The sequence below is a fragment of the Vanessa atalanta genome, chromosome 16 (genome assembly GCF_905147765.1).
Source record: "Vanessa atalanta chromosome 16, ilVanAtal1.2, whole genome shotgun sequence".
NCBI classification, from domain to species: Eukaryota; Metazoa; Arthropoda; class Insecta; order Lepidoptera; family Nymphalidae; genus Vanessa; species Vanessa atalanta.
The window spans coordinates 10,273,198-10,295,451 of NC_061886.1; the positions used below are offsets into that span (position 1 = coordinate 10,273,198).

The 22,254-nt window shown below is 30.7% G+C and overlaps 1 protein-coding gene across 3 annotated transcripts in view; it reads left to right on the forward strand.

The window, feature by feature from the left end:
• The first annotated feature begins 239 nt into the window (after positions 1-239).
• Positions 240-22,254, forward strand: part of LOC125070088 (phosphatidylinositol 3,4,5-trisphosphate 3-phosphatase and dual-specificity protein phosphatase PTEN) — a 54,190-nt gene continuing 32,175 nt past the window's right edge. For all 3 annotated transcript variants that reach the window (XM_047679789.1, XM_047679790.1, XM_047679788.1), the window contains exon 1: positions 240-890. In XM_047679789.1, coding sequence (XP_047535745.1) covers positions 656-890 — 235 coding nt within the window. In that variant the 5' untranslated portion in view covers positions 240-655. The remainder of the gene's footprint in view (positions 891-22,254) is intronic.

Here is a 22,254-nt window from a genome sequence, read left to right on the forward strand (position 1 = left end):
CATAAACTCATATTCTAAATTCCAAAATTGTAATAACTTTATAATTAAAATCATGACATTATTTTTTATTTTTAAACTTATAACAAAATTAGAAATATTCTATTTATGCATTCAATTTGAATAGTGGCGCTAAAGTATTCTATCGTCGCGACACCTTCCGAATGAAATTGAAAGCTGCAATGAACAAAGAGAGCTAGCTAGCCACTACTAGAAATTAAGGTTGTGTTTTATCTCTGTCTGATAAGTATGCACGTTTAGTGTGCGAACGGGACGGCGTTTAGACTTTCAGCCATCAATTCATAACCATCTTTCTTTCTTGTGCAACTGTTTCTCGTCGGTCGTGTTCTAGGATCTAGTGCTAACACAGGATGGACGCCATTCGTGCGAGATAAATTGTGGCATCGCTCGCGTAGCGACAGTGCGTGCATCGGTGGCGGGCGTGGAGTATGCTATATGTGTGACTGGTGCGTTCGGGTGGCCTCGGTGCGGTGCGGAGTGTGTGGAGTGTCCGGGGAGAGCAGAACGGTCACAGCGAGGACTCAGCAGACCGGCGGGCCGGGTAGGCTGTGTGGGGAGGCATGGCGGGCGCGAGCTGATCGGGCAGTCGCGGCGTCCGCTCGCGCTCCGCCGGCCTCATGCGAGCGCCGGAGGTTTTATGGGTATTTGCGTGAGCTGCCGGCGCCGCGAGCGAAAGGCACCCGAAAAGCGTTGGGTGCCAGGAGCGGGCGGGCCCGCTAAGGGCGCGGCGGCAGAGTTGCTACCGCGGCGCGTCCACCTGCCAGCCATGGCAAACTCCATTTCCAACATCAAAATGACCAACCCTATCAAGGGTATAGTGAGCAGGCGTCGAAAACGATATGTAAAGGACGGCTTCAATTTGGACTTAGCATGTATCCTTTTTGTGAGTGATGTGTGAGGTTTGTGGTATTTAGTTCCTCGACATGGTAAGTGTTGTAGTTTTTTAAGTTCGGGGACATCATAATCGTATCTATTTCTATTTAAAAATATATTCGTATAACCCTTTCGCAGTACGAGATCATGAAGTTTATAACCTGTGTTTTATTAATATCAACAATTTTACGTCTTAGAGGTTATAACGCGAATAGGTATCAAAATAATCAATTTGCATTGCAATATTCGGGTGTAAACATTCAAGAAAGTGGACAGACCAGTTGTATTAAGGTTACAATGGTGCCTAAATGGCATTTGAATACACATTATATAGAAACTGAACTAAAATAACACAAAAAGAAACACTACTACAGATATAAACCTTGATAACTATACATTCATAGACATATAGCCTAGTGATATCTGGCATAGCAACAACTCATAACCTATATATCTATAACAGGACACATGCAGTTACTGTTATCTGATTATCTTTGTGGTAACCTAAAGATAAGCATCATTTAGTACTCTTGTGTAAATTTAAGGTAGGCCTTGGGGCCGATCAATGTCAGAGTAATACCATTGTTATTATGAAAGTTTTCTGAATGCCATGTTACTTTCTCTTGAACACCTTTGACTCTTACATGTCTATTTTGGGTAAAATTTCTATAGTGAAATGTTGATTTTTCACTGCCATAGGTATTTAGTACTTCAAATTTTAGTAGTAATTTATTAGCAATTAATATAACAGTAATCCATTTCATTTGAAGGTACAACCAAAGCTTTAATAATTGTTCATAATTTATTTAGTAGCAACTTGATTTTTAATTTATTGTGGTTAATTTTGACTTAGTATAATATTTAAGAATTAATAGCTTTCCCGATGTGCTTCATACTAATAGATGTATACAATACATAATCATGAAAAATGCATGTGAATCTTATAGGTGGGTCAACAAATATATAAACCAAGACAGTATGTTCTTTTAAATCTATACTTATCTGTAGTAATAATATAAATGCGAAAGTCTGTTGCTCTTTCAAGGCTAAACCACTGAACCAAATTTATATTATGATATTAGTATGAAGCAAGCTTGGACTCCAAGGAAGGACATAGGCTTTTTATGTCCAATACCTGACAACCAGCCCCTACTACTACCCAAAAATGCAAGGGCAACCATTCATTTATAAAACCTATATAATATATTAAATTAACTACAAGAATAGAAATCAAAATATTTAATGTTACTTCAATTTCATTTGTTGCTGCTCTAATGTTGTATTTAAATGAACACATATAATATAATAATTTAATTAATTTAAATAATGATACTGCTTAGTAATAAAATAAATCTGCAGGGATATCGTATGTAATATTAAATTCCAAATTATTGAAAAGGCAAAGACAACGAATATCTAAAGATATGGTAACAATAAAAATAAATGTCCTGTTAAATTTAATAAAATATTTTGAAGAAGTATCTTATTTGAAAGAAATTATTATCATTAAGTATTCATGGATATGTCATTAAACTTTTCAATGTTTGGATTTGGATTGAAAATAATTGAACTTGACTGATGAACAGTTACAATATTAGAATCATACATAGAGCTATGGTATGTTTGAGTTATTTATCTATAGTAGTAGTAAAGTTGATTCTAAATAAACACATAGCCACATTTATTTCCTCAAGATCACAGGACTATTTATATAATAAGGTAATTCAATTTTATCTCATAATGACCTAGAGAGCTATTAGCGTATTTTGAATGCTGAGATTTAAAATTTTAACTTTAAATAATAATGTGAGATATGTTCTATTCGTTGCATTTGCAGACGGTCTTGGGTTACTAATGTGTGATCTCTGTTAATAGCTAGTGCCTTGCATAAGGTTTCAACCAGGGTCAGGTTTAATGGAGGCCATCTGGAAAAACCCCTGGAACACAATAAATTTGCAGAAAAGTAAATTTCTAAATTCTGATAAGCAAAAAAAGTGTTATATATAGTATTTTTGTATTAAATTATTACTGATACATCCAACTTAAAAAAAAGTCTCATAATATTCAGAAAATAAATATGGGCCTGTCTCTTATCCTTTGTTAGCCCACTGCTTCCAGACTTCTAATGGCTGCCCTGGTCTAGAAGTTTGGTCACGGTCATGAAACACTCTGCTAAGAATAACATGTACCTTTTTTAAGTTGGATATCAACATATAAATTGTTAGACTTATTAATATTATGACTTTTGAGTTAATAATGTTTCCTATTTTAATTTCCAATAATGATTTAATTGAAATATTTTAAAAAATAAATTGATGCAAATATTTCATGGATATATAGCTATTATAAAATGAAATCAGTATATTATTAGATTACAAAGTCTTTAAATTAGTTACACATTAAATGATAGCTCATTGCCACATGTGGAAGTAAAAGACCTTGAAAAAATGTACAGTTTAAAAGAGTAGGTACCTAGATTTAACTTGTCTATCTGAGAATTGATATGAACCAAGTTATAATTATGCACAAAAGTTAAAGAGCAGATCTATTTCGTGTTTTATTAATATTTAATAATGCACAGTTTTATATCAAATTCCTAAAGTTATATTTTAAAACAATATTTTCCTAACAACAGATTATATCACATGATTAGAATAAGATATTTTTTAGTTAAACAGATAAAAAAAATAGTTTTTAAATATATTTTTTAAATTAAACAAATTTTTAATTTTCATTAAGATCCTATAATAGTGTTAAAACAACGAAAGGGTGGTGCATATCGCAAAAGTATACGAAATGTAACCATTTATATGCGATGTAATTAAAATGCGACTATTAACGTCCGCCATATTAGTAGTCTGTTGACGTGAAATAGTGCAAGGAATTTCATGAAACCTCATTTCTTAAAATTCGTTGAAGTATTTTTGCTGCTATTGCGGCAATCAGGGAAACGAATTCGCTAAATAATCTTTGAATTTTATATTAAAATCTTGAATATGAACTTAAGTTTATTTGTTATATTGATTACTAAGTATTTATTAATTGATACTCGCATCCTTTAGTGGTTGTAACAATAGTTGCATGTATTAAATTTCGCTTGGCAACACAGATCGATTTTATATTTCACGATTGAATTGGGCGTTAAATTTCGAATTCTAGACACTTGGTAGTTGATACTAATATCAGCAGATTAAATACAATTTATAAACAGTAGTTGATCTAAACTGTTTACATATACAAATAAATTATTATTTTTTATTTGTTTTTGTAATCACTGAAAAAACTACTAAGTCAATATGTAACATTAAATTCGGAGAAGGTTTTAGTATAGAATGTTATATATGAGTATTTCGCGGCTTCACCTGTTTTAAAATTAGACTACAGACGTACCAAGAGTTAATTCCATGTTCTTATAATATATACAAATTTATTTATGATTGATACATTAACAGTAACAAAATTATGATGTATACATTTTTGTATTATTCATTTATTATAAAAGTAATGAAGTACACAAATCAGTGCTCAGTAATGAGAATGCTTATTGTAGCTTCCGTTTCTATCAAACGTTTGATTTATATGTTATTCGATATATATATATATATATATAACGTAGAAATAAAAACAATACAATGTTTGTATATCTAGTTCTCAATCAGGTCTCCGGTTTAGATGTTTTATAAACTGCACTGAAAATTTTATCAGTTGAATAGTTCGTTCACCCGCGTGCACGGGTAGCGAAATTTACGATTTTAATATTATCATTATTGATATGATTGCGTTTTTATAAAGCTCGTAACGAATTGACCGCGTGATTGAAACAATTGTACCTACATATATAAATAAGTCTTGAGTACCGATGTTGCTATTATTTATTCTTAAAAAGGACGGTATTCAAAATATATACTTAAATTTTATGTCATGTAAATTATTGGTCGAATCATATTATATTTGATTATTAATTGTTATTATAATACGAAAATTATTTTGAAGAACTAATGTCCTAATTAATAACTTCCTTGTTTTGATATAACTTTGACTCATTAAATTAATAACAAATAAGTCGTGTTTTGATTTAGTTCTAGTAAAACATTTAAGGATAAAACAAGTCACAGAGATTTATTGTCAAAATAAATTAAATTTGTTTACGGCAAAATATTTTAATATGCCAATGAAAGAAAAGCAGGCGGTTCAGACGTAACCTCTTGAGTTCTTTGTGGCGTATAAATTCCATAAACAAAAGGTTTTTTTTTTTAATTTATTCGATCAGCCGCGGGTTCGAGTTCGATTGATTCTGAACGTTAAAACGGCATTTTATGGTATTCATTTATATATATCATCACAATTAATAAAAATTACAATTAATAATAATTACTTAAATTGTTAATATTATTAATTGGTAATGTTTCGACAAGATGCGAAACGCAAAATCGATTTAAACGTTGCGAAGTCGATTATTCAGTAGTATAATAGTCGATATATTAAATTGAAAAGATACTTTAGTTAAACATACGCGATAAAAATTGATAACAATATAAACTTGTACAGAATGTAGTGATAATAAGCTTTTACGAAGTGTAGATCTTTTCTCTCACTAAGGCGCTCTCCTCCATGTTAAATTTTTACCGGGGTACTGTAACAAAATTTAATCTAAATTGTATATTTTTTTGCTGTCTTTATTCTACGTTAAACGCCTCACGCACACTACGATATCTTGTAAGCATGGACTAATGAATGCCGATAATTTAACGTGTGTGAATCTTCAATGTGTTTTTTTTTTTAATCTCTCTAACCGAGACTTTACAAAAATAATTTATTAAGTTATTTGTTCAAATTAAATTATCGTGTTATTGTGTACTTGAGCTTAATACGTAATAGATGGTCGTAATTGGTAATTTCTGCTTACATTGTGGATGATGGATTGTATTTTGACCACTGACGTTAATGATGTATGACATATATTCTTACGTAACGCTAATACAACAGTTGCAACTTTTTTAATTTTCAAACCGCAAATTATACTAACAAATGCTATGATATAAAGTTACCATTAAAACTATATAATTATTGTTCTGTATAAAATTACAAGATATACTGGATAGATAGACTAAATAGTTTTATTGATAATTAAATTAAATTAAATCATTTTTTTTTTATAAATTTAAAATTATCTATTAATAAAACGAAAGACTATGAAGAAAAAATAATTTTAAATAAAGCTTTTACGTCAAAACGCATAATTCTTAGGATTATAAAAATTAACTACGCTTACTAATTTTTTTTTGTTTTATGTGATTGGTGGCAAACCATCAGGAGGCTCACCTGATGGAAAGTGACTACCACTACTAATAATCATCTTATCATATAAGATTTTTTCATATGTTCAAAAAAATTCTTATTTCATATGTTTTTGATGTTAATCTTATTAAGTACTCTTAGACATAATCTTTTAAATTTTATTTAATCATTTGTCATTCATATGTGTTTTACTCAAATCGTGTTCTGTGATTATATTATCTTGACTGTCGGATGAAAATACCAGTAGTCTGGCCATCAACCCGCCCCAAAACAACGTCGTAGAACAAGCATTATACACGCTATTATTATGTACAAGTTTTATATTTTAAAATATAAATTAGGTAGTAGTTTTCGCCTGTAGCTTTGCGCCACGCGTTGGATTGGGATGAGGGGCGTCCATAGGTTTTAGGTATAAAAACCATTCCTTGTGGTTCAACCTTGCTCCATAAAAAATTTCATCAAATTCGGTTTAGCTTTTTTGCCGTGACAGTGTAACAGATAAAGTTACTTTCGCATTTATAATATTAATATAGATAAATTACACCCATTAGAAGCCATAGCTGCCCACGCTTGTGCTTTGACTCGTGTCGGTCGTGATCCACTGGATTGGCTTTAGCCCACGAATCCTCCGAATTCTCCGAATCCTCGAAGTAGATATAGATGAAGAGGAGAGAAGTAACAAGTCTCTATTGAAGCTATTCAGATCCTAATGGTTTTTTTGCGAAAAATCTCTCTCTTCCATCTCCGGTTTGATATAAAAACTCGTTTAGTAATTTTATTTTTAATATGCTAATGAAATTGCATCTATATTAATTTAAATAATTGTGTCTTAGAAAATGACAAAGCATCGTAAATAATAACGTTGCACGTGTAACCAGTAGATTAATCGATTCTGTGTTTTTTTTGTCATTTACTCGACTGGTAAGTGGTTAATAGGGGTAATGCGTTTAAATTATTGTATATACTTGTAAGCGCGACGGCTTTAGCCTTAACTCCACTGCTAATTTTGAAAAATTGTTTTGTTATTTATTAACTGGCTGTTACCCGCCCGATATTCAAAAATGTATAGTTATCGCCCGCAGCTTCGCTCGCGTTTAACGATCTGGTTAATGAAGTAGCCCAAAGTAATTGAAGTAGTTTTCTTGGGGTTCTAGTTTGGATAGGAAATTTCATCGAACACTTAAAATTGGGGTGACTGTTTGTGTGCTAAAGAAAGGTAAAGTTTTATAAATTTCGCGTGGGTAAAGCCACCGGTTCAGCTAGTATAACCTAAGGCAAATGGGGTAACAGATAAACCATGAAGGTCCTACACCTAGCCGATCGGGCACGACAATTTAGTGTAGGAGTTGCACTTGATAGATACGATATTTTATGTTAAATCAAACAATCCTACGACTGTCTCAACAACAACCTCGGACTAGACGATCGAGGCCGATCGATTTGGTGGAGAAGTGTCATAACGGATTATCACGTATTGAAATCGGCAAGCATCACGGATTCTTATTTAATTTGTTTATAATTCATCTCTTGCACGGCGTTGAAGGATACAATCATTGTGAAATCGATATGTATCGAATTAAATACTGTCACATTTACCTTTAGCTTATTCCAATAGAGAAAGAAATGAAGACTAACAAACCTTAGTACTATGTTGCTAGCTCTGCTGTATTGTGCACCAGAAAAACATTTTGATTAATGTATCTACTACTTAAATATATATTCGCAATAATACGACTTTTAAATTTAAAATGACATTTTCTCGCGGATCCATAGTGATATGCAGATTATTAAATATGATATCGCGTCAATTTAGTATCAAAGTTGTTAATATTGCTTTGCTCCTCCATTGGAGTTGACTATACATATCTATCCACCAACCCTCATTGGTAGGAGGACGGTTCAGGAAAGGCCTTTACCCGTTTTTAATGCTTGTTAGATACAAAAAAATGTGGTTTTCGTTACGTTCGTACAAGTGCTTCGTTTCGTAGGTTAAATGACGTCATCAGAAATCAACTAGCGTCCGGAAGCCACCTTATTGTAAAACCTGTTTAAGCGCTTGTTCCTTTCTGTGCATCTGCGACATGTATACGGACTATAGTTATTTTAAATAACAACCTCTTGTGAAATCATTTTACATACACATACTGTCTGTTTTTATGTATGTAGTCTTAGTAAAAAAAAATTGTTTTTTTTTTTTTTTATGATCACACGTAGATCGATAAAGATCTGTGAACTTTCTTAAAGCTAGTAGGTAATTGAGTTATTGTTAATTATCTTCCTATTAATTAGTTTTTATTATAATTATTATGCGTTTATTTACATAATTTTAAATACATAGTATAATATGTTGTATTTAAGATGAATCTGGTATTGAATTGGAATTAGGAATTTAGTATAAATTCCAGTTTAGATTCAAGTGCAATAAATTTTTATGTAAGGTTTAAAAAATTTATTGTTTTTTTTTTTTTAATTATAACGATATTAAGTAAGGAACGTAATATACCAAATACTGTGTTTGTCTGTTGGTTACTTATTCGTACATTAAATAGAACGATTGGACGAATTCGAATGAAATAAAAAAAAAAACGATTACGTTATTTTCGTTTAATAAAAAAAGGTTATAGTATATTTTCGCAGCGACCGGTTTATAGCTTAACAAATAAATACTAAGAGAATCCTAGAAAGAGATGTTTCGAAATCGTCGCTAGCAATCACCGCGGTCGGAAATTAGTTTAGTGTGCTGTACCTCGCTTCGTAGCCGAGATTACAAAACCGTAGTCGTGACATCCAACGAATGACCTTATACAGATTATTTGTTTAATAATTACATTTTTACAGGCGATTTTTAGGGGTCAGTAGGAAATATGGCTTGACAGTTTTAAAATATAATAATGTGTACATGATGGGTTAATACAGGTCCAGTACATAGAACACGTGAGTCTTAATGATGGAAAACTAAATTCTGCAAATCTATATTCACCCATCTGTAGCAAGGAAAGCGTAACTAAAAGCTTTAAACTTAACTAATTTTATTTAAAATAGGTACATAAAATGGATAATCGGTCACACGATGGTAAGTGGTAGCCCATAGACACTGGCATTTCGATATTATCCGTCCTTAACATCGCCAATGCGCCGCCAGCCTTGGGAACTAATATATTATGCCTTATCTATTTGCCTTTAGTTATAATGGCTAACTTCAGTTTACAAATCGGAACACAATAATACTAAGGATTATTGTTTGGCTCTAGAATATGGGATGGACTTAACCGTGAATGTAATTGGCCATTTCTAAGTTGTATATTGTTAGTATTTATGAAATATTGTCTACGTCATTGCGTCGACATAATATGAGTGAGATGTTTCCCAACGTATTTGTACAAAACCCAGTCGGTATTTGAAATCACGAATCACTTTTATGTATAATTTTAAAATAATATATATTTTACAGTTATTTGTTTATATACTATATTTATTATAAGTGTTTGTACTGAACCAATATATAAATTTTCGACTCGCCTTACATTCCTTCATTACGAAGTTGGAAAATCAATTTAGAACGGATTTAATTTTTTTTTATCTCTGTGAATACGAACTGGCTGTTTTTTACGGTTCTGCTGTAGATTTAAACGGTGCCTTGTTTCCAGTTTATAATCACTTGTAATCGGAATAATAAAAAAAAAAGAATATTTATATCATAGAGCTATTTCACTATAATTATTCTCTAATTATATTAATTAGCGGAGTAGGCTTGGTGCTTATTTATACAACACGCTGTGTCAATGTTTGTTCCTAGATACACATATGTCAGGATTTCATCTGACACCTACAGGTTCCCTCACTCATCGCCAAGCATGGGATGAATTTTAAACAAATGAAAATCAGTGGTGTTTGCCCCGGTTTGCACAAGCAGTCTTCGATTATCATTTAATACATATATTATAAATTATTAATCTTATAACATGACTATTTGTAACACGTAAACATATAATCAACTTACATCTTTATATGTTAATAAATAGTATAATAAAAGTTCTTTCCAATTAATTTAATTCACACACTCAGTAATGTATGCGTGTTAAGTAGAACTTAATATCTGCTCATTATAAATTTTAAAATTACTTTAATACAAAGCACAAAGTCTATCAAGATGAAATGTTGCACTTGTAATCCTAATGGAACATAGTCTAGAGTACTAAGAGAGATTTTTTTCTAATTTGAATTAAAAAAATACTTTGAACTGGGAGCCAGTTGCCTGATGGCCGCAGAATTGTATAGATATAATAACATACATCGTACCTTTATAAGTTTAACACAGATTTTTGGCAAGCGTATTGTTTAAAGGCCCGTGTGGTTGTCAGACAGTTATGGTAGGATATATATCGTGTTCCAAATTTTAATCGAACATAATGTGGTGCGTGTAATATTTAACGCGTCGCCGTATATGGACGTTGGAAAAAGTTTTGAATCGAAAGTATTGTAGGTACTAATTCCTACCCATATATAAATACGTTATGTACCCACATAAATACGCTATGAAATCTTTATAATTGTGTTATATATTGACATCAATATCAAGCTGATATAGGCCAGACTACCTCTAGTAGCTCTTTAACAAATATCAAGATTCAAGGTCTTTAGAAATAAATTATATGTGAAACACTGCTAGAAAATTATTATAATAAAATTTACTTTTTTATATGTATGTACATACAGTACATACACTAGTCAGAATAACATTGTATTAAAACATACACCTACATAAATTTAAATTTATAACTGTTGTCTATGGATACTAAGCATCATTATCAAGCATAGATAATATATTTATAAAAGATGAATCTTAAAATTACATTTAGTAAATTTTGTATGATTACAACTTTTTCCTCGCACGTTTTTTTATTGTATGTTATTAAATCTATTTTCGATTTAACTTTTGGTCCGTTATACTAAAAATTGTTATTTATGATAATTGAACTTTCCGGTCGTGTCGGATTCACCGTCCCAACGGATCCCGAGAGTCAGGTAACAGGGAATGCACCTGTGTTTGTGCACACACTTGTGCGCTAATATATATCTCGTGTAGTTGTAGGCTGGTCTCCCTTGAGATTGAAGTCGGTCAGGAAGTCATCATCGAATAATTATATAAGAACACGGCAATTGAAATTCACGCTTGTCAAGTCAATAATCGTTTAAACTGGTGAATCTGCAAAGTGCAGCGAACTTAATAATAAGAATACAATTGGAATTTAACAAAAAAGTTATTGTTGTAGCCTAAGTTATTCCTTATTACATCAGCTTTCTGCCAGTGAAAGTCCAGTCAAAATCGGTTCAGCCATTCCAGAGATTAGCTGGAACAAACAGACAGACAGATAAAATTTGAAAAAAAAATATGTTATTTTGGTATATGTGCCGTGTATACATACATAGGCATTTAGTAAAAAGCGGATATTTTATTAATTCAAACAGACACTCCGATTTTATTATATGTATCTATAGATTAAACTATTTTCAGTCGAAGTTTAGATCTCTATTTTAAAAGTTATTACGTATTGTTATATTTTTACAACCTTTCATTTAACTTCACATGTTGGTATGTTTGTGTCAAATCTTGCTACTGAATTTTATACTAGTTTTAAAACGTTATATTTAAATTAAATTTAAATGTATACAAATATTCCCAATGTAAAATTTTGAATGAATTTCGTGAAAGTATAATTATGTCCTATAATAATAATAGAAAACCGCATTGTGGTCACCGTGTTGTCTGGCTCTGCACACGTAATCTAGTTAAGTAAAGACTTCTACGCTGAGAGCTAGCGGACGCTTCAGCTACGTGTGACGTAGAAAGAAAAAAAATGTTTCTTTCTAGTATCAAAACTAGTAAAATAAAACATTAATATGTCACTAGGATCAGTTTGGTTTCAATAGGGCTTCTCATTATTTTTTTAATTTAATATATTGTAATTGCTGGCATTCGAATATGTTTTAAAGTAATCTCTATAATTTTTAAATATTGTAATAAATGCAATACTACTCAGTGACATACTCAATTACCTGCTATGTGACCCTTAACAATAATATACACTTACAAAGTTGACATTTGCAAAACATATTCTGTGACATACTTTATGAAAGTATATCTAGACATTTGACAGGCAGACATTTTTGATATTTGCCAGGTCAGTGAATTGATATCACATTCAACATGAATACAGGTGAGATTGAAATGAATTTAAATTTCGAACAGAGTATGATTTTCCTATTCTACAATTTTATACGAAAAATTAGCCGTACATTATATTTATTTATTAGATTAGCAACGAAATCTATTTAACACAGACACAAGGGACATAACATCTTAGTTACCAAAGTTGGTGGTGCATTGGCTATGTAATGAATGGTAATATTTCTTACAGCCAATGTCTACGGGCGTTATTGACAACTTACCATCATATGGCCTTTTTGCTCGTCCTCCTACCTATGTAATAAAAGCATATATATATCTATCTATAATATTGACAGTGAAGAAAGATATAATGTCGCTACGCTACGCTTGTAGTTATACTGGTGAGGTGACCGCTAGCTCTCGTACTAATTAGTTCGGAATTTTATTCTGACTAATTCATATTATTATATGACTAATATTAATTTTGCTGACTAATACAGTTTAATTGGGATTTTTATGTTGCATATTTACCATCAGAATTAATTTAAAAGTATTTTATAAGCTCTAACGTTATAAGTAGGTATTCATTTGTCAATTGTATAATAATTTATCTCGTCGATAACTACTCTGTACGAGCTTATTCATGTGAATATCGCAGATTATATTCTGTCTTTGACAGTTAGGAGTTCCTAACTTTATATAATAATAGTTTTGTCATATATTTATTCTCCAATCTTTGTTAGTTTTAAAACTGTGTATTGTATGCGTTTTATTTTTCGTTGCTACGTTTGGACAGATTTAAAACTCGTTAAATTTATTGTAATTAATAAAAAAAGCTTTACGTTTCCAACTCGGTTTTGTTTCTGATAAAATTAATTTGTAAATTTAAGTGGTTTTTAAGAACCTCTGATTGCTAGCTTTCTCAATATCCATTCAACCAGCATGATTCAGCTATACGCATGATCTTGTCCTTACAGCGTGTGTGTGGTCTTAGTTTAGTTATGCCAATCGGTCCCATTCAAGAATTCAACTTTTTGGCACATTTTTCATCCTCCAGTCTAGGCTTTATTATAAATTAACGTTTGAGCAATTTAAAAACGTTCATGTTCCGAATGATGATATACATACATACATGTTATATAAAGATTAAGCGATAATGCTTTACCCCCATCTACGTTGTAATCGGTTAAAAGTCAGAAAGAGAAAGTCCTTAATCAACTTTACTTTAGTATAATTTATATGGGTAGATTATTTATTAGAAAATCGGTTTTATGGTAATAACGGTACTAGAGCTTTGACTAATTCATTTTAATTACTTAATTATTGAACCAGACTCGCTTTTGCATGTGATTTTGTTCGTGTTAGTTTTCGGTATGTGTGATGTTTTTGTAATCTATAATAATATTATAAATACTCTGTCTGTTTCATTTGATTATATGCAAGCTTGAACTTCAAGGAAGAACATGGGTTATTTTTTATGCCACCACCAACCCCTAAAACGTGAGAAACACAGATTTAGAGTAGGTAAATTAAAATCTTAAAACCGATTATTATAATTAAAATTTTAAACTCATAAATAAAATATTATTAACGTTATTTTTTTGTTCTTAAATTAAATTTTATATATACTTATAAAAATTTAAATAAAAAGGTTATTTAAATATTAAACTTGATATCTTAAAAATTCGAATAAAAATATAGTAAAAATAATTTTAATGGATTTAGACGTTATCACATTTGTTACTTCTAAATATAAACATGCGAGATTGTGATCAAAAAATATGAATTTTAAAATAATAATTATTAACCATGAAGCGCCATGTTTTTATGTAACGGTTTTTATTTTGTTTTTATCTAATTTCTTAGTATGAGTTGATTTTATATGAATACTAAACATATGATATAAATAGCTGTACAAACATCATTATGTATATTCAGACTTGAATAACTAGTTGTTTTTATGCGGATACGCTTGTTTAGTGTACCGCCTGTAAAAAAAGTTACCATCACTACACATCATACCATAATTTTCTCCGAAACTCGCCGCATCTTCTGGTAAAAGTTTTATTTATATTGGTCTAGTTGTTTTTTTTTCAGTTAGGGAACTTAAAATGTTTCTTATTTATTATTATATTCTATTTTATAGATACGAATAAAGTGCACTGTAACGAGCAATACAGTTGAAAGGAAGAAAGACTAAAGCGTCGAAATAAGGCTTTCGGGAAATGAGGTTTAAAATTAAGTTAGTAAACCTCATTTACAAAATGTACCATTTTGGCCCTTATCGCATTACATTATTTGTACTGGCAATTTTTTCCATATTCATGTGTAACAAATAAGGAGAAGTATTAAAATAATACGCCGAAATCGACCTGATTTTGATGATAATTTAAACTGTTTTTTTTTAGAAATTTTATTTCCCAATATTATAATGGATAAATAGAACACGTGGATCTTAGCCGTTGAACGTAGGTCGGGAGTTACTAAGTTTCACGTGTTTATTTTATTTTTTTATAATTCGTCTCTTTTCCTTAATTTAAGAGAAATATCGTCACGACACCTGTGTATAAACGGTTGTGGGAAATTCATATACAATACTTAGCACGTTTTAGTTTTCGTTTAAAAAATACTTGACCAATATACTTATATTACCAGAAGATGCTGAACGTTTCAATGAAAAATTATATATATATAACTATATTCCTTATAAATAAAGTACTACGCTTCGAAGTTCCACCAACTTTAAGACTATTGAAGTGACGGGTGTGAATGACATGTTTTTGTATTGTAAAATAAAATGTTGATTTGCAAAACATAATCGGATAATATAAAGGTCATTTATGTAGTAAGATTCTTTATTCTTTAAAAAGGATCGTATTTATTACTTTTCGCACACGTGTATAATATGTTATAAATGTTTACAATATACAGTCTTAATTATGTTCACACGGACCTCAATTAATTAATTTGCTTTGAATTTGCATTACATTTGTTTCGAATTAGCTTATGTTACGTTTAATTAATATATTTAATAGTGGTTATCATTCCACGTCGCTAGGCGTAAATGAAAATATAACTTTTTATATAAAAATAAAATGATAAATTCATTCCTTGCCCTATTTTACGATATGGAATTCTTTATAACTTTTCGATGGAATAGTTCTTTATTAACTAACATTGAAACACAAATGTTCATCTAGATTAGATATTTGTAAGTTAAATAATTGATTGTCTATGAGTCTTAATTATCGAAAGTTAATGTTTGTAAGTTTGTTCTCTATGCTGTTAATCATTCTTTGGTGTTGTTCTGCGTGCGCCTGAGAAGGTTCCTAACTGAAATGAACAAGTATTTTTCTTCTTCTATTTGTCCTTCAGAACAAACTTTACTCTACCTATTACGCCTATTATTGTCTATTAAGGGTAGCTAGTTAGATATAAAAATAGCTTAATCGCATAAGTTTATATGCCAATAAATGAAATACTCTTCAATTATCCCCCCGATGTATAAATGTAAAATGAAGCTAGTAAACTAAATGTTTGAATATAAAATTCCGTTGTCATGGCAACATGATTAATTCTTTGCTCTGTCCATTAGCAGTAAAGTGTCTTTACACAATACTTAATGGTTTAAAATAGTACAAACTTCTGAAACCTTGGAGCGGATCGTAACTGCCGCGAGTGGCATAATTTATTTATATAAAAAACTGGTTTAATTCATTTGAGGTTACGTCGATCCTCAACTAAAGGATTGTAATCACAGACGCACAGAAACGTAGACTATTCGTGTAACATATATTTATGAAAAATAAACTATACTTTTGTGAACTTTAAAGCGTATCATATGTTATAATAAAAATGATTTATGATTCCCAAATGTGAGCCCATGAAAACAGATTTTCGTTAAGAAACACGTTTAAGTTTTTTTCTGGATTTTGAAAAAATACATTTTTTTATTACCTATGGATTGAATATAGTAGCTTGTTATTTAGCGTGAATTATTAAGATTATAATGTGTTATTAAAACATACGCAATGGTTAAGAGACTGAAATCTAACTCGCCTTACTACTCAAAAGTACTGGCGAACAAATAAACAAACCAACTATACTTAGCTTAACGCACTTTTCATTATTTTATTCACAGATGTACAGAAATTCATAAATAATAAATCTCCCACGTCTATGGCTTATGTGCTCTGTAGCCTCTTTAAATCTACGGTCACGCTTCGACCCAAGGTCGATCTTCAACGTGGTACAGCGGGAGGTATTAACTAATGTCGTTTTTGGAACTAGTCTTAAAAAAGACATTCTTGAAATTTATGTCAAATATTGTCGTACCGGATAAACCCTTTACTGTAATATTTTGTGGATTATGTTCTTTATATGCTTTTTTACGATTATTTGAATATAATATTTCAATTATAATTTAAATTGATATTTACGATTCATATTAAAGTCTTATTTTTATGGCAAATAATGACAGTAAGTACTTGCGACGGAGAAATGAGATACACTTGTTGTGAACTAGTATTCAAAAACTTTAGGGAATATATTTTTATAACTAAAAAAAAAACTTGAATGACATTTGAACACATAATATATGAAAATATAAGTATTCATTTTAAAAATACTTATCAGAATTCCTTATGTTCCTGATTCGAGCCTGATTCTATAAATGGATACAAAACGTGTGTTCACTTAGATATCAATTTTGCAGCCAAATATTTGGCAGATGCTTGGCACGTGCAGTATCTTTGTAATTCTAAATTGTCAGTATTATTGTCATTAAAGCGATAACCTTCCAAATATAAAAGCGAATAAATACTTCATAGCATACGTGAAATAAAATATGATAAACCATACATTGTAATGAAATCGCTTACGAACTTTCATTCCTCATCGGTTAACATTGTATAAACTATGGTGAAAATGTACATAAAAAGAACCTCGTTCATACAAATATGCTGTCGAGAAATAAAGTTAAAGCACTTGGCAACACAGCTCGTCGGTACGGGCATCGCACTCTGTAATAAAGCTACACTTAACGATCTCAAGGTCGTTATTTCAATAGTGAAATTAAACGCGCTTAGCAACAATGAACGATTTACATAACTGGGCTGTGCTCGCTCTTAATTAAGTTTTATAGTCTGTTGCGATTCACAGAGCTATAACCTAATGTTTGATTTCATTAATCCTCTGATAGTATCACCTTGGGCTATGGTGAATCAGGTTTGGTTTTTGCTACCGTTTTGCTATCGAGTTTTGAGGGTGTGATAGAAGTTAGAACTAGTTTTATTCAAAAACATCTCAAGTTTGATTAAAGATTAATTTGTATATTTTTTTTTTACGCTTAATGAGTTTTAGGTCTTTGAAAAAAAGCAACGAATTTCTTAAATTATTTTTGTCTTTCTGCGAATTATAAATGGTATAAAAAAAACTTATATATACATAGAGATACCTATTTCATCACGATATTTTTTTGCTCAGTTTTACAAAATGAACGGGCTTTTTAGTTTTATCCTATAAATCTTACAGAGATATATGTTCTATCTACGTTACTAAAGATTTTTGGCAAGATTACATTTTAATATTTGAGCACCCAAATAAAATTAAGACCGTTTTCGTTCGCTGCCAAGATTTTCAGGATAAACTATTTCATTGGGTTGATATTATGGTCTTCTGAGTAGAAAGCTTAAAGTTAAATTAAAACAAGTTCGAGATTTCGCAATTATCTTTCAAGTTTCAACTTTTTATCTTCTGCAAAAAGTAACTAATTCCTTGTGACATCCAAGACATAATGGTTATGATTAATTTTATAATTTTGCACTCTAAAGTTTTTCAAAATATTCGACGTGGTTATATTAGCATAACAACCGAAAAAGAAACTGCTTTTAGCCTGTTTTTAGTTGTGAATTTATAAATAATGCGACATCATACATTACATTTATTTGAAAGTAGAACGTTCAAAAGATAGTACCAGTTGAAGTCAGTCATAACATTAATTCACATGGTCAGAGTCCAGACGAAAGTCTGCAGTAAAAGTTACTTATTAAGCATGTAGGTCACTTGGGGTGACATTATTAAATTGCATTGTGTATAGCATCGGCATTTTACATAATTGCAGATAATCCCCGCTTGTTTGACGTGAGTCAGCGAAGTTTGCTTATTGTAATTGGATTTCTTTGGGTTGTTGCACTTTCCTTTTAAGTCGGCTATTGTGAATTCCTTTGTATGCGAACGATTCACTATTAGCAACTACTAATTTTATTTGATCTGTTATTTACCATTTCGATAAAATATGATATCTTTTTTGTTAATTACCGCTATATAAATTAATTTAATTCCGTTTGAATTTGATTTATGACGGAATAAATATATAAATCACAAGATTTGCTATGTAATGCTTCTTGATAGCAAATTATGTTGATGGCAAATATTCATTTTAAAGACGTCTCATTTTAAATAAAAGCTATCGGTGGTGAATGATTAACTTAAATCGATCATTATTAATCATCTTGAATTTATTAAATCTTCATTAACTATTCTATATGAGATGAGATTTAAGATTTCTACAGCGTTGACAGGCAGCGGTTTGCATGTTGCAATCTCTAACGTACGTCTAATTTACGAATGATTTACTCAACAAATATGACAAAAGCTATAAAATATCTTCATTAGTCTTGATATGATACTTATAAAATTTATTACTACCGTTAAATATGTGTTTTACGTGCTTATTATGTTTTAATTTAAATTCAACATATAGTATGAATGGAAGGTATATTTCTCAAGAAACCTCTGCTATATTTTGCCACATCACGTAATGTTACTTGAGTTGCAAGTGTAACTGCCATTAGTTTAGCGGTCTAAGCTGTGCAAGTACATAATTGAGTACCTTAATTGAAGTCGACTTCACAAATTGCATCTTGCGAAAACAAATTCATTGTTATTCAAGCAGCGTCGAGGTAAATAGCGCCGTTTTAGATGATAGTAGTTAGACATGCCCAAGATTAGCTCGGTCTGAGTTTACTTAAACAAATCTTGTCAGACCACTGAATACAAATACGCAATACAAATTTAAGTAGCACTCAACGTTTCTAGCATAACTAAAAAGCTTTTGTCACTTTCGTTTTAGCGCTCAAGTTACCTTTTAGTGGCGCCCCGAGCAAACACCGAGGATTCTACGAAAATAATTAAATTAACGGCAACGACCCTACGTGTTCATGACTAAACCATCAACTCTACATCGCACGATTGAAAACTAAAGTAAATACATTAATATTTTGACCTATACGTGTTTTAAATGTTTTGCTTTGTAAATTATTCGAAATGAATCCATAATAATGTCATATTTTCAGCTGTAGTTCAGATTTACATCGAGTGTCATACTCTCCTTTATGAACTTATGAACATTTATAAAATTCTTCTTCTTAAATTGCTATCTTCTATCGAAGTTCGGTGAGCATTGAGGCAACTTGTATCTTCCATGCCACGGAAATCTCTGAATAATGAACTGGTGCTTTTTTCATACCATTGGCGTTGGTTGTTTAGCCAAGATCTTCTACTTCGACCTACACTTCGTCTTTCTTGGATCTTGCCCTGCGTGATATAGTAACTAGTATTTTTGGTTTCTCATAAGATATTTCTCTATCTATTTAAGTTGATTTTGTATATTTATAAAATAGACAAAAACAAATTGAATAGATTTCAATATGATATTTTTAGTATACATTTTGACAGTTATGGCCAAATGTTATCTATGAAATACGATTATCGTTACTTAAAAGTTGCTTTTGAAATCAGAAAACTTGTCTCATAATAGCCATTTCATGTCATGCCAATCCATTTGTCTGGTCAACGTAAAAGTTGGTTCTCATTTACAGTTTTTTTTTTTAATTTCGTATTCCAGCTAGATGTGTTACGTCACATCCTCGCCATCATTTCTCAACTTCATTAATTTTTCTATGTTAACAACGTCTGGAGGACTTGTGAAATAGATTTCAACTATCGATAAAAATTATGCGAATGGACATTAGACCGTCAGATTTTGTCACGAATCTTTAATTGACTTAAATTTGTCTGAATCTTTAGTAATAACTAAAAAATAATGCTAATTTTATTTTAACCCAAATTTTAAAGTAAAAAAACTTTTACTAATCGAGTGAGTTATTACTTTGTGTTAGAAACCCCTGTATTAAGTTTTGCGATGTAAAGTAATGATATTTAATAGTTTCGAGTATGTACCGTGCCCGTCGTTAAAGAAAACGTTCCTCGGACATCAAAATACGGCAATGTAAAGAGTCCCTTAAAATAATCAGTTGATATATCGACAATGGCACTAAAAATTAACATTAATTAATTGTCAGTCTTTAAGTCAATAATTTGAATGAAGTGACAAAAATTCACAAAGACAATACGTTACGACTTTTGACAGAATATAATTAATTACATTGAAATATACGTAACGAAGAAAAATATAAACATGCTTAAAGTCTCACTAAAATAAAACTGAGATATAAACGTCGATAACGTGAAGTGGGGACTTCTGGTTTGTTTTTTAAAAACAGACTCAAGTAAAATTATTTTCAATAGAGATACATGACAAGGATATACGACAAAAGCATAATTCCGACCTTTTGTTGGCCAAGTGGAAATTTAGTAGAACTGGTTAAATAAAATTTGAATATATTATATTTGTTAATCATAAAACCGGAAGATCGTGTGGAGATGTGCCAAATACAGTTAGAATGTTAATTAGATTTCAATAATAGCATTTTGTTAAAATTGTTATGAAATGCAAAAAAACTTTCTGAGGAATTTTTTTTCTACCACTACTCTGGAATATATTTTATATAATATCTAAAGTTTTTTTTTTTATATATCATAAGCTTGAATAAATAAATCTCGTATAAGTTTTGAGTTGTGAAAGGTTGGTTTACATGTAATGTAGCGTACTAATGAAGGTCTATTTGTTCATTTCCAGTTGTCGTCCTTGATGTAGCCATTACTATCTTGTAGTGGATTGTTGTAACAATTTGAAATTTATCGCATCCGGACGTACTCGGTTTAAATGTTCTCGATATAAATTTTGCATTAAATCTTATCTGTCCCTCAGACTTTCCATAATTTTGCATTTCATCATTTAGATGTATGTATGTATTGTATGTGTCGCAATCTATCGTCCGGTCATCGACTCAAACATTACTTGGACAATGTCATGACGTCGTGTGCGATTGAGCTGTTCTAGACAAAATTATGTGTTTACCTTAAATCCAATTTTAATTATTTGAATATATAATATGTATTTAAGTTTATTCACTAAAGTAGTTTCGTTGTATTTTGTATTGAATTTTCCTCTGTCTTTAAGGAATAATTCTCAATAATATGAATTACAACTAAGATATTTGTTGCAACGTCATCCACCCATCATATTATTTGTCGTTAAAAATAAACACTTATTATTATTACTTATTGAATGTAGAAAATACCACCAGAAAGTACCACCGGTTCCAAAATATATCTAAAAAGAAACGGCGAATGAAACTCGGCGGGCGTTTTTTGTCTTAAATTTAGCCATAAAGGATTTAATTATGTCACCATATTTTATTATTAGATTAAGCTGCTGGTATGCTTGATATACTTACTTTAAACTCTATATCATAGGTTTTATTTGAATCGTATACTAGAATTCGCCCGCGTTTAAAAAAGATGCAGTTATTTGGTACCCTATGTAATTTTTTCAATGAGGATCGGTTAAGTAAACTGAAAAAGTCACAAACAAGTTCAATTGTTGTTATTTTCGTTGATTTAATTATGTCTCTACGATACAAAACTAACCGCAGAAACCTACTTGAAGCTTACTCTGGAATCAATTTAATGAAGCAAAACTAAATTGAAAT